The 19,182-nt window shown below is 35.5% G+C and overlaps 4 protein-coding genes across 5 annotated transcripts; all 4 read right to left on the bottom strand.

Moving 5' to 3' along the window:
* Positions 1 to 5,760: 5,760 nt before the first annotated feature.
* On the bottom strand, positions 5,761 to 8,013 carry cUnhxorf65 (chromosome Un CXorf65 homolog). Its single transcript, XM_084132949.1, has 6 exons — positions 7,841 to 8,013; positions 7,565 to 7,651; positions 6,828 to 6,950; positions 6,667 to 6,732; positions 6,194 to 6,309; positions 5,761 to 5,931 (listed from the first exon to the last, which is right to left on the bottom strand). The coding sequence occupies exons 1-6, from the start codon at positions 7,863 to 7,865 to the stop codon at positions 5,881 to 5,883; spliced, it is 468 nt and encodes a 155-aa protein (XP_083989075.1). The 5' UTR covers positions 7,866 to 8,013; the 3' UTR covers positions 5,761 to 5,880.
* An 861-nt stretch (positions 8,014 to 8,874) lies between these two features.
* LOC311094763 (cytokine receptor common subunit gamma-like) lies at positions 8,875 to 12,741 on the bottom strand. The gene is made up of 8 exons (XM_084132936.1): positions 12,527 to 12,741; positions 12,000 to 12,087; positions 11,683 to 11,858; positions 10,253 to 10,401; positions 10,025 to 10,175; positions 9,849 to 9,945; positions 9,607 to 9,691; positions 8,875 to 9,519 (listed from the first exon to the last, which is right to left on the bottom strand). Exons 1-8 carry the CDS (start codon positions 12,612 to 12,614, stop codon positions 9,328 to 9,330), a joined length of 1,026 nt encoding a protein of 341 aa, XP_083989062.1. The 5' UTR covers positions 12,615 to 12,741; the 3' UTR covers positions 8,875 to 9,327.
* A 24-nt stretch (positions 12,742 to 12,765) lies between these two features.
* LOC311094772 (UDP-N-acetylglucosamine transferase subunit ALG13-like) lies at positions 12,766 to 14,377 on the bottom strand. Of its 2 annotated transcripts, none has more exons than XM_084132946.1 (4): positions 14,178 to 14,376; positions 13,867 to 14,029; positions 13,356 to 13,494; positions 12,766 to 13,233 (listed from the first exon to the last, which is right to left on the bottom strand). In XM_084132946.1, exons 1-4 carry the CDS (start codon positions 14,256 to 14,258, stop codon positions 13,122 to 13,124), a joined length of 495 nt encoding a protein of 164 aa, XP_083989072.1. In that variant the 5' UTR covers positions 14,259 to 14,376; the 3' UTR covers positions 12,766 to 13,121. The 2 variants fall into 2 exon arrangements, with proteins under 2 accessions (XP_083989072.1, XP_083989073.1); XM_084132947.1 differs by having other exon boundaries at positions 12,986 to 13,230; positions 14,178 to 14,377.
* Positions 14,378 to 15,361: 984 nt separating this feature from the next.
* Positions 15,362 to 19,142, bottom strand: LOC311094766 (cytokine receptor common subunit gamma-like). The gene is made up of 5 exons (XM_084132940.1): positions 19,015 to 19,142; positions 18,487 to 18,574; positions 18,170 to 18,345; positions 17,035 to 17,183; positions 15,362 to 16,957 (listed from the first exon to the last, which is right to left on the bottom strand). Exons 1-5 carry the CDS (start codon positions 19,100 to 19,102, stop codon positions 16,754 to 16,756), a joined length of 705 nt encoding a protein of 234 aa, XP_083989066.1. The 5' UTR covers positions 19,103 to 19,142; the 3' UTR covers positions 15,362 to 16,753.
* Between the last annotated feature and the right edge of the window lie 40 nt (positions 19,143 to 19,182).

Genomic DNA, 19,182 nt, shown 5'->3' with positions numbered 1-19,182 from the left:
CTGGATTTTGTGCGCGTGTGACGGCTGTGTTTGTCCGACATGCGAGCCAATGAGCGCTGTCATGTGGTGGAAAACTACCTGTCTGTTAAGCACGTAAGCCCGCCTACTTTCATGACGCAATGCAGCCTGACAACTGATTACAATATCGCGCTGTCTGTGAGAATAACTTATATCTTGTTGTGAATAATTATTTGGCCGTTATTTCTCTGGATCAAAACTGTAATAGACATACATAGTCAACATACAACATCATTGATTGATTTGATTGGTATTTTGATTAAAGACTAGGCCTACAAGGGCACATAGTATTAAAAAAAAATATGTGAACGGATAAATCATTTATAATAAAAAGGCTACAGCAATATTCAGTAAAAAACAAGAATTGTTGGTTCAATGTCAGTTATTCTGGAAGGTGCATATAAAGGATAGTCATAATGTGTGATGAGATTGAATGTGATTGACAATGCTGAACTGAAACTGCCTTACTGGCCTATATTACAAAGTGAAGGTTGCAATTCAATATAATTTTTAAAATAGAAATCATTTATGGTTCCTATTTTCTTCCAGTTGAGACTCTCACAGCTATAAATGCTTTTTATTTATTTATTTTACTTTGTAACAAATTAAATATGCTTAGTCATGCATTTGGAAAAGCTCAGTCAGATATATTCGACTGGAAATTGGACCATAATGTAAACACTATTATATAGTGGAGGCTGTTTAAGTGAAGGTGAGTCATCTGTTTCATATGCCTTATTACATAACAAATATGAAAAAAGTGCTTATTCAACATGCCATGTCCTCTAGTTCCGTTCACCTGAAGTCAGAGTGATCTTAACAAAAGCCTTTGGGCTCTCATTGTCTGGACTCAATCCATCATCTCTCCTACTACATATGAATAGGCTCTTGTTTTGGTAAAGGTCTTAGTATTTGGAATACAGTCAAATGTATGTCGTCGGTTAAACTAAGATGATTTCTTTTTACTTTGGATAAATACATGTCATGTGATACCTGCAGATTAGATCCTACAATGGAAGTGCATCAGACCTGACCCCAGACACTGAATATGTCATCTTATTCTTTTTTATTGATATTTGTAAAATGAGCATTGCAATCTTGCAATAAAATATGTTTTACCATGTTTGTCTTAAGGGGGGTTGAAGGGTGAAATATCAACAAATATTTTAGTTTTTATCACTGTTTGATTGTCTGAGCAAAATGTAACAGAATGTGATATACAGTGAGGAAAATAAGTATTTGAACACCCTGCTATTTTGCAAGTTCTCCCACTTAGAAATCATGGAGGGGTCTGAAATTGTCATCGTAGGTGCATGTCCACTGTGAGAGACATAATCTAAAAAAAAAAAATCCAGAAATCACAATATGATTTTTTAACTATTTATTTGTATGATACAGCTGCAAATAAGTATTTGAACACCTGAGAAAATCAATGTTAATATTTGGTACAGTAGCCTTTGTTTGCAATTACAGAGGTCAAACGTTTCCTGTAGTTTTTCACCAGGTTTGCACACACTGCAGGAGGGATTTTGGCCCACTCCTCCACACAGATCTTCTCTAGATCAGTCAGGTTTCTGGGCTGTCGCTGAGAAACACAGAGTTTGAGCTCCCTCCAAAGATTCTCTATTGGGTTTAGGTCTGGAGACTGGCTAGGCCACGCCAGAACCTTGATATGCTTCTTACAGAGCCACTCCTTGGTTATCCTGGCTGTGTGCTTCGGGTCATTGTCATGTTGGAAGACCCAGCCTCGACCCATCTTCAATGCTCTAACTGAAGGAAGGAGGTTGTTCCCCAAAATCTCGCAATACATGGCCCCGGTCATCCTCTCCTTAATACAGTGCAGTCGCCCTGTCCCATGTGCAGAAAAACACCCCCAAAGCATGATGCTACCACCCCCATGCTTCACAGTAGGGATGGTGTTCTTGGGATGGTACTCATTATTCTTCTTCCTCCAAACATGTTTAGTAGAATTATGACCAAAAAGTTCTATTTTGGTCTCATCTGACCACATGACTTTCTCCCATGACTCCTCTGGATCATCCAAATGGTCATTGGCAAACTTAAGACGGGCCTTGACATGTGCTGGTTTAAGCAGGGGAACCTTCCGTGCCATGCATGATTTCAAACCATGACGTCTTAGTGTATTACCAACAGTAACCTTGGAAACGGTGGTCCCAGCTCTTTTCAGGTCATTGACCAGCTCCTCCCGTGTAGTTCTGGGCTGATTTCTCACCTTTCTTAGGATCATTGAGACCCCACGAGGTGAGATCTTGCATGGAGTCCCTAGTGTCTTTTTTTGTCTCTATTTGTGTCTTTGGACAGCTCTTTGGTCTTGGCCATGTTAGTAGTTGGATTCTTACTGATTGTATGGGGTGGACAGGTGTCTTTATGCAGCTAACGACCTCAAACAGGTGCATCTAATTTAGGATAATAAATGGAGTGGAGGTGGACATTTTAAAGGCAGACTAACAGGTCTTTGAGGGTCAGAATTCTAGCTGATAGACAGGTGTTCAAATACTTATTTGCAGCTGTATCATACAAATAAATAGTTAAAAAATCATATATTGTGATTTCTGGATTTTTTTTTTAGATTATGTCTCTCACAGTGGACATGCACCTACGATGACAATTTCAGACCCCTCCATGATTTCCAAGTGGGAGAACTTGCAAAATAGCAGGGTGTTCAAATACTTATTTTCCTCACTGTAAGTTTTCTGATGTTGTAAAAGAGTTTGCTGACATGCCATTTACTCAAGGATGTGTCTATATGGTAAATAGGATAGAATTTACACGTTAATAAATAGAATTTATGAAATCTCTTCAAAATGTAGGGCCACATGTCTGAAGAGCAGTAAAACATTTGTGTAATATCAAATGCACTACTTCTTTGCTGTGTCTGTGTTAAAGCACACTGCACAAATCACATTTTGTTTTAATCAAAGTACATTCTCCTAAATGGTGCACTGTAAACTAATACAAGCCTCTTTTACTCTATCTCAAGCAGAACAACCAGTCGATTCAGCTGCCTCACTCTTCTGGATCCCTCAAAAGTGCCAGTTACTGCATCATAAGTACTGAGGGTGACCCAGAGTGCAGCGAATGCTTAAAAAACAAGACCCTCTGTCCCACAAGGAGAAGGGACTTGTGTTCCTGTGTTAACAGTGAATAGCAGATTTTTGAAAAGACAGAAACTCACAATGGCACAAATTGATGCAGGAAGCAATATTTACACGAAAAAATACTTTTTTTTTATTATTATTTTTTTTTATAAATATGGCCCAGGGAGAAGATTCTGGAATTACAAATAAGAAACACTGAAAATAAGGCATACGTAAAAACTATGCAATGAATAAACAAATAAAGTTATTTCTAAAGATTCTGGTAAATAAATAATAAAAAATAAGAATAAGTAAAACATCTAAAATGGAATGTTTTAATATATTAGGATGCTTTTTTTCCCCCACTGCTAGTCATTTTATGACTTTCTTCAAAGTACAGCCACAAGGGGGCAATTTATACAAGTTTACTTTGAAAAGTTGAGCTCATTACAATATACTTATCTTTTATACCATTATACCAGCCTCCTCCACAAACATCTCATAAAAACTATTTACACACACACAGGAATGCTGGTTGATATCTAATTATGAGAACTTAAATGTACAAAAGAAGCCCAATGCAACTCTACATGGTTGTTCACACAAGGGGAAGTGAGGCATTACGTATTGAGCACAGGCAAGACAGCTGCAACCTTCACTTTGTAATATAGGCCAGTAAGGCAGTTTCAGTTCAGCATTGTCAATCACATTCAATCTCATCACACATTATGACTATCCTTTATATGCACCTTCCAGAATAACTGACATTTGACATTTCCAAATTTCACAACCAGAGCTTTAAAGAAAAAAAAGAAAAGAAAAAAACAGCCAGGAGGTATATGTGCGGTACAACATCAGGGAAGGATGTCACAAAACATTATAATGGCCACAGACGGTAAAACCGCTAACTGGCATTTCACCCACTCGTTCCTGTCTAATGGCTGCATTCCGCCCACATTGTGCTCTGGTGAAATGCTGAAAAGGAAAAATCTATGTGCTGAGTAACACATCATAAAGTTCCTTGCACCTGCAGGGCCTACGTACGTTTTGCTGAAAGTCTGCAGCTGCATGGATGAGAGAGACATACAAGATACTGATCTTGAATTATATTTCAAGATATCATCATGACTCTGGCATAAAACTTATTGCAAAAATACAGTTTACACCCACTCCGTCAGCATTCAGACAGGTTGATTGCTTACCAAATATAGATACATACAAGCATTAAAGTTTGTGCAGTAACTACACACACCAACCTAATATTCCCTCTTAGATTCTCTCTCAATTTGTACCCAGCTGGGAAAAGCTTGGTAACAAACAGGTATTCATACTAACCAATCACAGGCAAGATGATGACCTCATCTGTTGCTTAATTTCAAGGGGCCAGTGGAAAATTCCAACATTTTTTTAAAAAGAAAACAGAGAAATAAGGACAGAAAGACAGATGCAGTGTATATATTATAGGGGAGAGCGGGGCACAAAGTAACACTTTTTGACTTTCTCAGTTTGTGTAAATCTACTTATGGTTCAGAGTATTTATTTTTTCCCACATTCATTTCCCACATGTGTTTTTGTTTTATCAATACAGTATATACTTTTTTCTTGATATACCCCTAAAGAATGGAAGTGAAATGTGACAACATGCCCCATAGGTGGGGTACATTGTAACATGACCATATGACAGCTTAAAATGTTATCTGATCTAATAATACAAAACAAACTAAAATATTTTCTAAATAAAATACAATTAAAAAACTTTTTCATATAAAATAATGGCAATTTTTAATAATTAAATATAAACTATTTTTTGAGTTTTGACTATGAACACATGAAAACACAGCTATACAACATGGTTCAAAACAAATAAATAATTAGTAATTTCTGAACATTGACTCTCAGTCTTTATTCACTTTTTTCTCAAAATTAATAAAAGTATAGAATATAATAGCATATTTCTAATAGGGGCACATTGTAACGCAGTGTTACAACATGCCCCCTCCTGCACAACTGGGATTTAAACCCTGCGCGTGTCTTCTGCTAGTTAGCGAAGCATTAAATAACTATCTCAACTGTTAAATAACATCTTGGAGATTAAAATAATATCAGATTTGTCTTATTTTAAATAAACACAAAAAATAGAGATGAAAAATTAACTTAAGTAAGAAATTTACTTTTGCTATGGTTTAATAAATGTCTATGGATATCTTCCAAAAAATAAATCATTTTGGCGGATTTTTTTTTCTATATAGTGTTGATATGGCAACTAGTAAATACACAAAGTTTCGTCATCCAAGCATGTGCGGAAGTTAAGGAAGTTACCCGCGTTAGGTTGTGCCCCGCGCTACCCTATATTCAGGTTAATTGGGACACTTTTTGCCATTGATATGACTAGAAAAAAGTGTCCCAATCAACCTGAATTCACACTATATATATATATATATATATATATATATATATATATATATATATATATATATATATATATATATATATATATATATATATATTATATATATATATGTATGTATGTAAATTCCTTCCCTTCCCTTTCATCTTCCAGCAGAAGGATGTACCTGAGTTTTATATAGTCAATATAGTAACTTTGAATAATAAAAGATAAAAATTAATACAGCATTTCTGATGAACACGTCTGTATTTGAATAAATTAAACTGGGACTCAACATTAAAAAAGAGCATGAAGACTGAAGTGATGGTGTTTTCTCAGTTCCTGCTCTTCCTGTCCCCTGTGTGGCGCTGGACTTCATCACTTACATGCGTCATCATTCACAAGCGTAACTTTCTTGCGCTTTTTAGTCTGCACAGCCACATGAAAACAACACACAAGATTAGATTATTGTTCACATAAAGTTATATTACCAGTTGTTTTACAGGTACGTCTGTGTATGTCTTACAGTGAATATCTGGCCACAGTATACAGTAAATTTAACTGTTTAAGATTTTTTTAAACAGTGCAGCTGAATACTGAATTTAAAGCTGAATAATACAAAGTCGAGGTGACAGCAGGCGAACAAATATGAGAGAACAGTGAAGTTCAGACGTGGCTCTAAAACACTCACGGTTTTAAGCAGTGGTTGAGAATTGATTTCCATTGATTTAGCCATAAGAGCCTCCACAACTTGAAGCTGCTTCAGACGAGTTTTCTCAAGATTGTCAATCTGAGTCTGCAGAGTCTCTGGAAGTCAGTCATTACACACACATATACACACACATTAACAAACAACAGTGTATCAGCAATATAAAATACAATGCAACTGCTACATAAAATAGCTCAAATAATAATAAACTTGTAATAGACTAATATACAGCAAAAAAAGTAATTTTGTCTAAACATGAATTCACTACATATCCAACATGTTAGTATTAACGCAAGTTAATTTAATCTATATTCTCTGAAAACAATGCAGGATATTAGTTATCTTTAGAAAAAAATATTAGAAAAAAAATTCTTCTGAGCTAAATAATGTTTAGATATATATATTATAAAACTGATTAAAAAAATATTTTTCAAGTGTACAAAATGCAAGTGCACCTATCAGAGCAGAGTGAACACTGGATAGTAGAGATGTGACAGAAGTATAAGCCCCATCAGACGTACCTGTAAACACACACACACACCCCTGACTGTTACTTTAAAAATACACAAACTATTCTCTTCAGGTTATCAATATCATGCGAAAAACTCAAACTCACGATTAATAATGCAAGCAATGAATGACTCTCTAGCACTTAGCAGTCCACTACCATTCTCCTGTGAATTCTGGAGCATAAAGAGGAATTTCAGCACTCCTTGTTCATCACACAGGTCTATGAGCTCTGAAACACACACACAGACACCCTCTTAAGGTATTTGTTTCACACATGTGTAATAACTGTCACATAATACGTGTTTCCGGTCTCTGTACAACATTTTAGCCCGCACAGAAGCGCAGAGACGCGTTAGGGAGGAGGACAGTGTTAATGACAGTGGTAATGAGCACTCCATTAGTGATGGGCTGATCCCGGGTAATGTCCCTTACTACATGCCACAGATGTAATCGGACACCGTTGTAGGAGTATGTGCTAGAGAGAGTGTGAAATATTAACGCCTGAGATCCGTGACCTCCTGCACAGAGGTCACGTCGAGTTTGAAAGAGCACGCTGGGCTCAGCTAACCTCCTCTGACCTGGGATCTCTAGAGCACGTCAAGTACAGCCAGTTTAACCTACTCTCAGATACGCTTAGGGGGCAAAAGGCATTTCTTTGATGTGGAATATTCACAACAAAAGCACAGCTCTGGAATGACTGAAAGTATCTTCAAAAGACAGTCATGTCATTTTTAAGATTCTGTTCAATGAAAGTGCCTGAAACTGGAAAAAAAAGTACATATAGTTTGACTGATTATGTATTTTGATTATCCACATCTCTCCACATCATGGAGAGAGCTGTACCTGACTCAGCAAGTTGCAACCTGGTTTTAATGTACTGCATGAGGACAGCAACTGGACAATCGTTGTTGACCAGGAACTCTTCATTATCTAAATACACAAACATCACACTGATCAGTTCTTTGACATTTACAACAGACCAAATAGAGAAATAAAACAATTTGTGTAGATAGAAATCAAATTTTGTAAGTTACTAAGCAATATATAGATCTAAAACAAATATCAATGCATTTATTGCATTGATATTTAAACAAGTTGATTAATAATTGTGATCCTTACCTCCATGTTTAATGCAAATAAACATTGCAGCAGAAAATAACTTGAAACCTCAGTCTGCTGTTCAGTTTTAAAGATGCTGCCTGCTGTAGCTGTGCTTACAAATTAGTGACACAGCAGACAGAGAGTAACATAATCATCAAGACTGTGATGTCACAATGACATGGAATCAGAGTAAGACTAGTGCAAAGTGCCCGTGATTTGATTATAATGATAAATTCTGCCAGAAAGAATAGTAGGCTACTAAACTATGTATACGAAAAATATGTCTTACTTTCTTTATTGTTTAATAGCCAAGACTTGAGAGAATCATTTTATAAAATGTTAGCCATTAATATTTTGTGTGTAAATACAATTTAAAGGGTAACTCTCGCCAAAATTGAACCTAGGCTCTTTTTGTTAATCTACCCGAGTCAAACTTTCATGTAAAGGCATAATTAGAATAGAAATGCAACTTTAAAGATTGACCGTATTTTCGTTTTAGGTCAAAATGCCTTTTGAATGGGAGTGCATGGGGCACTTATTACATGATCGCTATTTTTAAAACACTAAGAAGGCTCCACACAACATAAAACTGTGCTCGAAGTATCACCAGGGGCTCTACACACGAACTTGAGCATTGACTACATTGTTTGTGTAGCCTACACAAAGTTTACTAAAAAGAACTTCAGGAAGTAGGCCGTACACAGTGTAGCTGACTTATTAATAATGTTTAGCTGACATCATCTTCAACGTGTGCTTTTTTTTACCGATATCTTTTGCATTTCTAATTCAAACAACGTCAAACTTGGCACTGCACTTACTCGAGTCGTGCCCGTATAGCAAGACACCAGTCAAGTTTGAAATCCATCGGACTAACGGTTCGAGAGATATGCAAATAACCAACCCGATCTCACGGGAAAATGTACAAATTCTACGAGGTGGTTTGCTTCAAGTTCACCGTTAGAAAGTGTACAAATACCTGTAGTCTTAAGTTTAACTTGAAACAATACATATAGTTTTAGAATGAAAAAACAAAAAATACCCAGTTTCTATTTCAAATAAATGTTGTTTTTATTCACAAAAAAAAAAAATCCACTGTTTTCACAAAAATATTAAGCAGCACAATTGTTTTTAACACTAAATCAGCATGTTTTCTGAAGGATCATGTGACACTGAAGACTGGAGGATTGATGCTGAAAATTCACCTTTTCCATCACAAGAATACATTTTATTTTAAAATATATTAAAAATAGAGAACAGTTATTTTAAATTGTAATAATATTTCACAATATTACAGTTTTTACTGTATTTTTGATCAAATAAATTCAGCCTTGGTGAGCGTGACGACCCAAACATCACAATTTTTTAGCAGTTTAACTTTCTTATACTTCAGCTCTACATAAAATGAAATACAATGGTAAAAAGTAAATGTGCAAAAGAAAACCTACATTAAAATGTAGCTTGTGAACATGTACAGTAAGAATGAGATGACAGTACAGGTGAATGGCTTATGAGCTCGGCTGTTCTGCAGGCTCTTCTGCAGTGCTTGGTTCATCACATGTGTCAGTTTGAGAAGCGGGACTGGCCACAGGTGTGGGACCGGCGTCACAAGGGGACGTTACCTCACACACATCGCAGGACAGCTCTGTGTAGTCTGGCTCAAAGGCATCCTTCAGCTCTCTGGAGATGTGAACCCAGCTCTGAGAAGAAATTGAGAGGGTTTCAAAGCACATTTACTCATGATTTACTCGCAGAAATACAGCACAGAGAGTAAAAAGGTTTAATACCTCAACATTTCCATCATGTTTATGGAACAAATCCTGTAGGTTCTTGCTAGGGTCAGGCACAACTGGAAGTAAGATGATTCTTTTCCTATATAATATGGATTGGATTTTTTTTAATTATTACATTATATTATTTAATACAATAAAGCATTTACTAATATATAAATAGGACATAAAGTATTAGTATAAATTGTTTAAAAAAATAAGATTAATATACTGAGTGAAATGTCTTAAACATCCCTCACCTCTCACAATAGCACAACAACAAACCCAGCAACAACAGCAGAAGGACTGACAGAATACCATACAACCACTGCCACCAGCCTTGTCTGCCGATGTCCTCTAGAAAACAGAGAAGCATGATTGGAAAATATAAGACGACAAATGAGAGCAAATCTCTCCGTGTCCCTCACTGGCCCACCTGCACTGCCCCACTCCACTGGAGCGCTCCAGTCACTCCAGAAATCCGAAGCTCCACACTCATAAGCAACAGAGCTCCGGACTTGGAAAACATAGTGCTTGTTCTGTGAGACCTGAGAGAGACTGTATGACATTTCTGTCACGTTTGACGACTGGGAGAGAAAGAGAGACGAAGATGAGACAGTTGGTAGAATGAATGTAAAATGGTCATAATATCGTATCGTCTCACCTGGTTTGTGTCTTTCTGGTTGCACAGAATGCGCACCATATGGACTAGACAGTTTTTTTTGAGGGGGCCATTGCTGTCCCACCGTAGTAAAAGTGTGCTGTCGAGCTCATTCCACATCACTGACAGGTTATAGGGTGGATTTAGATGCACTAAACAAATATATGTACAATAACAAACAAATGAGTCGTTAGTTTGGAGGGAATCAGTTATGTCAAATAATTTACAATAGACTCATTAAATATATCTATAATACATAAAGGGATAGAGTCATTATAACAAAATAAATCCTAAATGAGTCTATCTATCTATCTATCTATCTATCTATCTATCTATCTATCTATCTATCTATAATAACATGGATATTAACCAAATAAATAAAAGTGGACATGAAATATTGATTTGAGTTGAAATTTAATTATTGAAATTATATGAAGAAAGAGACTGTGGAGTGATATGAGAGATATAGTAACTAGCACAGCTGAAATCTGTTCCCTGGCACAAGAGCCTAAAGATTGTTGGTCATAATGGAAAGAATATTTGGCAAAAGAATGCTATGCTTCCCAATCAGAAGCAAGAAATACAGAGAGAAATCAAATGATTTTCAGTTTACTAGAGGAAAAGAAAAGGAAAATATAAGAAATTATGTTTATTTATTAGGGCTGTGAAATGATTAATCGCGATTAATCGCATCCAAAATAAAAGTTTGTGTTCACATAATATATGTGTGTGTACTGTGCATAATTATTTTGTATATATAAATACACACACACACATGCATGTAAATATTTAAGAAAAATGTGTTATTTATATATAAAATATTTATATTTATTTATAATACAAATTATATATAATATATATACAGTATATTTAAGCAAATATTTCTTAAATATACATGCATGTGTGCATTTATGTATATACAAAATAATTATGGACAGTACACACACATATATTATGTGAACACAAACTTTTATTTTGGATGCGATTAATCATTTCACAGCCCTAATATTTATTAATAATATACACTACAGTTCAAAAGTTTGGGGTTGGTACGTTTTGCTTATGCTCACCAAAGTTATTATATTATTATTATTATCATTATTATTTAAAATAACTGTTTTCTATTTTAACATATTTTAAAATGTCAATTATTCCTGTGATGCAAAGCTGAATTTTCACATGATCCTTCATAAATCATTCTAAAATGCTGGTTTGCTGCTCAAGAAACATTTCTTCTTATTATCAATGTTGAGAAATGTTGTGCTGCTTAATATTTCTGTAGAAACAGATTCTTTGAAATTTCAAAAGAACAGCATTTAGAAATCTTCTATAACATTATAAATGTCTTTACTGTCACTTTTGAACAGTAGTCTAGATTCACAAGTATTTTTTGACACACCATTGAGACATTGCAAATCTGTTTGTTTTCTTACCATTTCTCTGGAGGGAATCAAAACGTGTTATAATACTGTGGTTTCCTTCAGTGAATACAGTTGTTTCAAATGCTTCAAACCTCGCAGGAACTGTAGGCAGAGGAATTCTGCAGCCTACAGTGTAATTGTGCTCCAAGATGTATTCTGTACAGTCATGGGAGTCGTGGTTTTTAAATCTGACAAAGTAAATATAAAATCTAATATTATTTCTCACTTATCAATTATTACCACAAAACAACATTCAACAATGATGTATTTACAATTGCATACATAGATGTATTCATGAATATGAGTAAAATGGGTTGTGGGAGACTTACACACTGCTGAAGGTGTAGTTCGCTGTTGATGTGTTTGGGTGCCAGATGCACTCCACATACTCAAGGTTGATGATCTTACACTGCACACCTACGCGGGCCAACATGTTACCAAAAATATCCATGTAACAATTCACAAATTAAAAAAAAAATATGACCTTTTTTTTTAGTCTTGAACTTTTTATTGTCTAACAGTTTCCCGTAACCCACACAGAGAGAATGCTAATCAGCCTCAGAATCACAAACCTCAAGAGCATCATCATACACACAAAAATTACATCCAAAAGAAAAACCGTGGAAATCCCCACTGAAACAATCCAAACGCAGCTCTCAAACTTTTTGTCTTTTAGAAGACAAAAACTAAAAGCAAACGTACAATCAGAATCCTTTTAAACAAACAGTATTTTTCAGTGAAGATTATATTCCCAAACTTGTGATAATAACTCATAAAGGTGTGTGTACCTTTATAATGCCATTAACCACAAAAACGCTGTGCAGACACACAATGTTGTGTGTAATTGTATACTTACTCAGAGCAGCTGCTGAACAGCATAGTTGAAAGGACAAAATTAAGAACAGAAGCACAAAATATAGTCTTGATGTGTGAATGTAAGTCATGCTCTCCTCTGAGCGTCTGAGCAACAAATGAGTAAGGTCTGATTCTACACAGGATGTTCATTACAGCGTGTTTCCTTGACAGCTTCCGGTCCTTCAAGTAGAAATATCTTGATAAACAATAGAAGTCATGAGGAAAAAAAAAAAGATATAATAAAATGTATGAAATATTTTATTAGTAATTACAGAGATATGAAATTTTATAATAATAATATTTTTTTATTAATCAAAATAACATCTTTTTCAGTTTTAACAATTGACTTTTTTATATTTTAACACAAATAACTAGCAAATAAAAAGACAGAACATTTTAATACAGCTGCATCTCACCACTATGGTGTCATTATTATTCAACCCTTCAGTGCATATATATCATCAAAGGTCAGTTATTAGTTTGGTAAAAAAAAAACAGTTCTTCTCAACCATTAGACTCCCGAGGGTCCAGTGCAGGTATTTCCATTAAAACAGGTTCATCCTCAGCCCAAACTGGCACGGCTCAAGAGACGGTGCTTAAACAAGTCCGATGGCTTTATCTAAAAAGTTGGCGAAGTTCTGCGGTTGACCAGGCACATAGGTCGACAAAGCAGACAGATCCATGTCCCGCAAGGTCTGAGGTAGGCTACTGTCAAAACAGGTTAAAAAACACGAACGTGGACATTTGCCGTCAGCACATCAAATGTAACCATAACAATAGTAACCACTTAAATGGTTAAAAAAGTGAATGACTTCTCGTATAAAACAAACCTGCAAGTGCAGTAGATAAGATGTGAATCTGCCTGCAGCTGCTTTGCGAGCTCCAGCTGATGATTGTCCATTAATTTATCATTGACCACAACCAGGAGAGGTTTATTCGCTCCGAGTGCTTCCAAACAGCTTCCTGCTCCTAATGGGGATAGAGCCGATATTAAGACTTAAACTTATTTCTAATCTGGGGTATAACTTTTTGTTATATAGAAGTCCACAACAAACTATATTACATTAGATGAGGGGTTTAAGATAAATATGAGCATCCTTGTGCGAGGGACCCCCACCCAAAAAATGTAAAAGAATCTATTAGTTAAGTATAAAGACCCAATTAATACTGAAAAAAATTCTGGGAATTTGATATTCATATTCGTCAATATAAACAACTGATCTGATGGTTGTTATAAAGTGTTTCCTTAATTTGCTTGCCCCAAAAAGAATAAACCTTATTTATGTTTTAACTAAACTGTATTTTAGAGTAGTGTTTGGGGCACAGGGAGCTTTAACCCACCAGCATGACTGATGACCAGGTCTGAGTGTCTCATGTCCTCAGCGATTGAGTCTTTGAAGCGAAACACTTGTAGTGTCAGTCCAGGACAGCTGTCCGGATCAGGCACAACTGAACCTCTGCCAACCTGAAGCACCATGTCTGTGTAGCCACGGTGAATGAATGCCTTCATTCAGAAACATAAACAGGACATACGTGTTTTTCAGTTAAAACTCACGGATTATTGCTAATAAAACTGAAGCACAGGTAACTGTTTCCGAAACTTATTTGTGTTGTGTGTCATGCAGCTCACTGTTTATGAATGGTATTATTACCTTTACAGATTCATCTGAAGTCACAGTGCCAATCAGATCATCAAAACTTGTTGTCCCGACAGTTACAAATACAATTTTCATTGTATAAGTGTGACAAGCCTTACTAAATGTAACAGAAAACAGGCTCGAAAAAAGAAACCAGAAATCGTGAAGAAAACATATACATGGAGATTCTCTTCACCCTTCAAAATAAAAGTCCGACTGGTTTATAAGTGCACTACAAGTCATCCGTTATCTCAAAGTATTTACACTTAGCCTTGTCAAAGGTGTGTGATTTGTCTCTAAAATTATTTTTTTAAATATATAAGCATATAATATGAGTATGTTTGATGAAAGCAAACAAACAACAATAAAAAATAAACACTTAATTTGCATGGCCCATTCCTATTATAGTAATTTACTGCACATCTCATCATCTCTTTATATTAGATAAAATATAACTTTTTTTTTTTAATATGAAAATCATTCTGTTATCATAGTATCACAACTAGCTGAACATAGGGGAGATCATTTTAAATAATTCCACGATTTTCTGGCATTTATTTTTTATAGAATTATGTCCCTAAAACAAAGTCGCATAAAATGTATACAGAGTTCAAAAGATACTGCCTAACACCAAAGACTCATACAATTTTTAAAACCTTTTATATTAAAACCTATTTAGCACCCTTTAGAGAATTTTATTTTTTCCCCTCTAAATCTGGATAGTGATCCAAGGACATTGAAATGACTCCTCAAGCCACTCCTGTGATGGAGTCGCAGGCCTTTAACTCAGATGTGCCTTTTGTCTTGTCATTCTGCCACAGATATCTAATCAAGCGATGCACATGGTCACCATTCCAACAGGTTTTCCCATCTCCACACAGAATGTTTGAGCTGCTACTTTCTTGCCCATCTACTTGACCACAGGCCTAATGTACAGACAGCAAAAGGGTGAACCTTGGTGACTTCACGTTCAACTCCTCAAAGGCTTTCTCTTTTTTGTATTTAATGCTGCATTTAAAATACTTTCAAGACCCACATAACCAACAAGCACAGTGTCCTACTTTAAGCTCATCATGAGACCCCTAGATTTCAGACATTGAGTTTCCTGCCACAAGAGAGATTGTTGGAAACTGATAATGACTGATTTCCAGGCAACTTAAAGGCCATTATCAAAAGCCTATTGTGAGGTATTGCATGCATCAATTTCAAGTTCTTTATTTAGTTGTTTCGGTTTAAATGTCTCAAAAATGTCATTGATTACCAACTTTGGCATTTGTCCATTTTGTGTGTTTACAGTTTTAAGAGCTAAGAGTTATATTTACATTACGGTGATGAATGACTGAACATTACAAGTTTCTATAGAAGCAGTGGTGGAAATGTGTGTCAAAAACAAAGATTACAAGAAAAGAAAGACAACACAGGTTTTAGACTGTAATCATTTAAGGCATCATCAATGCTGTACTTCAGAAACAACGCATACTGTAGTCACAAAAAGGTTTGTCACAAACGATTGAAAGAATCAAAAAGTTAAGGAAAACTTGATTTTGGAAAATTATAAGCATGATTTGCTAAATTAGGAATGTTTTTTGGAGTTGCAATATTGTAAGGGGGTTATTATTCTGTTGTGTACTTCCCATATTAAGAAGATAATGAAAACTAATTTTAGAGGGCAACTAAATCATATATTATTAAGATTGGACTTATATACCAAATTGATATTTACAATCATTGGACGTTGATTGAAGTACCTCAAATGAGGACAAAAAAAGATGATTGATGAGCCTAAACCCCTCCCCAAGGTTGACCCTGTCTGTGATGCGCAAAGAGTCTGGGTCGAAAAGGATATCTACACCACAAGAAGAACTTTATAGTATAAGGGATTTTTATGTTTGATATATCCTACATAACTGTGACAATAACAGACAATGCTGAATCCACACGCTTATAACAATGTTTGATTTTTGATTAGGGAGGATTCGAGTCTTTTACTTTCTCCATTGAAAGAAAAAGAAAAAACAACTGAAAGAAAGAAAAATGTATGGAGAAAGATGTTTGGCTCGATTGCTCCTCCGGAGTGTGGTGGCATAATTTTAGTAATTGAAAATAAGAATGAGTGACTTAATTTAGTCACTAAGGTAGTATAACGGAGGGGACTGGATTTTGAAACTACACTCTGGAAAACGATAGTGAATGTGGGGCTTAAATGGCCCCCACAGTCACCAGATCTCAACCCAATAGAGCATCTTTGGGATGTGGTGGAACGGGAGCTTCGTGCCCTGGATGTGCATCCCACAAATCTCCATCAACTGCAAGATGCTGTCCTATCAATATGGGCCAACATTTCTAAAAAATGCTTTCAGCACCTTGTTGAATCAATGCCACGTAGAATTAAGGCAGTTCTGAAGGCGAAAGGGGGTCAAACACAGTATTAGTATGGTGTTCCTAATAATCCTTTAGGTGAGTGTATATGTATAAGCTGGACACAGAATGCGAGCGCCTGGTCTGCAAAGGAGGCGTTCGGCTTTGTTTTGAAATTTTTGTATATTATTTTGTATGTTGTATAATATTTCTGGCATCAAAGATCTCTGAAGTCATTTCCTCGATTGGCACCACGACAATCTCTCTGTGTCCCTCACTGGCCCACCTGCACTGCCCCACTCCACTGGAGCGCTCCAGTCACTCCAGAAATCCGAAGCTCCACACTCATAAGCAACAGAGCTCCGGACTTGGAAAACATAGTGCTCGTTCTGTGAGACCTGAGAGAGACTGTATGACATTTCTGTCACGTTTGACGACTGGGAGAGAAAGAGAGATGAAGATGAGACAGTTGGTAGAATGAATGTAAAATGGTCATAATATCGTATCGTCTCACCTGGTTTGTGTCTTTCTGGTTGCACAGAATGCGCACCATATGGACTACACAGTTTTTTTTGAGGGGGCCATTGCTGTCCCACCGTAGTAAAAGTGTGCTGTCGAGCTCATTCCACATCACTGACAGGTTATAGGGTGGATTTAGATGCACTAAACAAATATATGTACAATAACAAACAAATGAGTCGTTAGTTTGGAGGGAATCAGTTATGTCAAATAATTTACAATAGACTCATTAAATATATCTATAATACATAAAGGGATAGAGTCATTATAACAAAATAAATCCTAAATGAGTATCTATCTATCTATCTATCTATCTATCTATCTATCTATCTATCTATCTATCTATATATAATAACATGGATATTAACCAAATAAATAAAAAGTGGACATGAAATATTGATCTGAGTTGAAATTTAATTATTGAAATTATATGAAGAAAGAGACTGTGGAGTGATATGAGAGATATAGTAACTAGCACAGCTGAAATCTGTTCCCTGGCACAAGAGCCTAAAGATTGTTGGTCATAATGGAAAGAATATTTGGCAAAAGAATGCTATGCTTCCCAATCAGAAGCAAGAAATACAGAGAGAAATAAAATGATTTTCAGAAAATATTAAAATAAATAAAATAAATAAAAAATATTTTCAGATTACTAGAGGAAAAGAAAAGGAAAAGATAAGAAATTATGTATATTTATTAATAATATACACTACCGTTCAAAAGTTTGGGGTTGGTACGTTTCGCTTATGCTCACCAAAGTTATTATATTATTATTATTATCATCATTTAAAATAACTGTTTTCTATTTTAACATATTTTAAAATGTCAATTATTCCTGTGATGCAAAGCTGAATTTTCACATGATCCTTCATAAATCATTCTAAAATGCTGGTTTGCTGCTCAAGAAACATTTCTTATTGTTATCAATGTTGAGAAATGTTGTGCTGCTTAATATTTCTGTAGAAACAGATAAAACATTTTCAGGATTCTTTGAAATTTCAAAAGAACAGCATTTAGAAATCTTTTATAACATTATAAATGTCTTTACTGTCACTTTTGAACAGTAGTCTAGATTCACAAGTATTTTTTGACACACCATTGAGACATTGCAAATCTGTTTGTTTTCTTACCATTTCTCTGGAGGGAATCAAAACGTGTTATAATACTGTGGTTTCCTTCAGTGAATACAGTTGTTTCAAATGCTTCAAACCTTGCAGGAACTGTAGGCAGAGGAATTCTGCAGCCTACAGTGTAATTGTGGTCCAAGATGTATTCTGTACAGTCATGGGAGTCGTGGTTTTTAAATCTGACAAAGTAAATATAAAATCTAATATTATTTCTCACTTATCAATTATTACCACAAAACAACATTCAACAATGATGTATTTACAATTGCATACATAGATGTATTCATGAATATGAGTAAAATGGGTTGTGGGAGACTTACACACTGCTGAAGGTGTAGTTCGCTGTTGATGTGTTTGGGTGCCAGATGCACTCCACATACTCGAGGTTGATGATCTTACACTGCACACCTACGCGGGCCAACATGTTACCAAAAATATACATGTAACAATTCACAAATTAAAAAAAAATTATGACTTTTTTTTTTAGTCTTGAATTTTTTATTGTCTAACAGTTTCCCGTAACCCACACAGAGAGAATGCTAATCAGCCTCAGAATCACAAACCTCAAAAGCATCATCATACACACAAAAATTACATCCAAAAGAAAAACCGTGGAAATCCCCACTGAAACAATCCAAACGCAGCTCTCAAACTTTTTGTCTTTTAGAAGACAAAAACCAAAAGCAAACGTACAATCAGAATCCTTTTTTACAAACAGTATTTTTCAGTGAAGATTATTATTCCCAAACTTGTGATAATAACTCATAAAGGTGTGTGTACCTTTATAATGCCATTAACAACAAAAACGCTGTGCAGACACACAATGTTGTGTGTAATTGTATACTTACTCAGAGCAGCTGCTGAACAGCATAGTTGAAAGGACAAAATTAAGAACAGAAGCACAAAATATAGTCTTGATGTGTGAATGTAAGTCATGCTCTCCTCTGAGCGTCTGAGCAACAAATGAGTAAGGTCTGATTCTACACAGGATGTTCATTACAGCGTGTTTCCTTGAC

Source organism: Abramis brama (genome assembly GCF_963993115.1).
Source record: "Abramis brama genome assembly, chromosome: 13".
Taxonomy (NCBI): Eukaryota; Metazoa; Chordata; class Actinopteri; order Cypriniformes; family Leuciscidae; genus Abramis; species Abramis brama.
The sequence above is the reverse complement of the archived record's forward strand: the minus strand, read 5'-3'. Positions and strand labels throughout refer to the sequence as shown.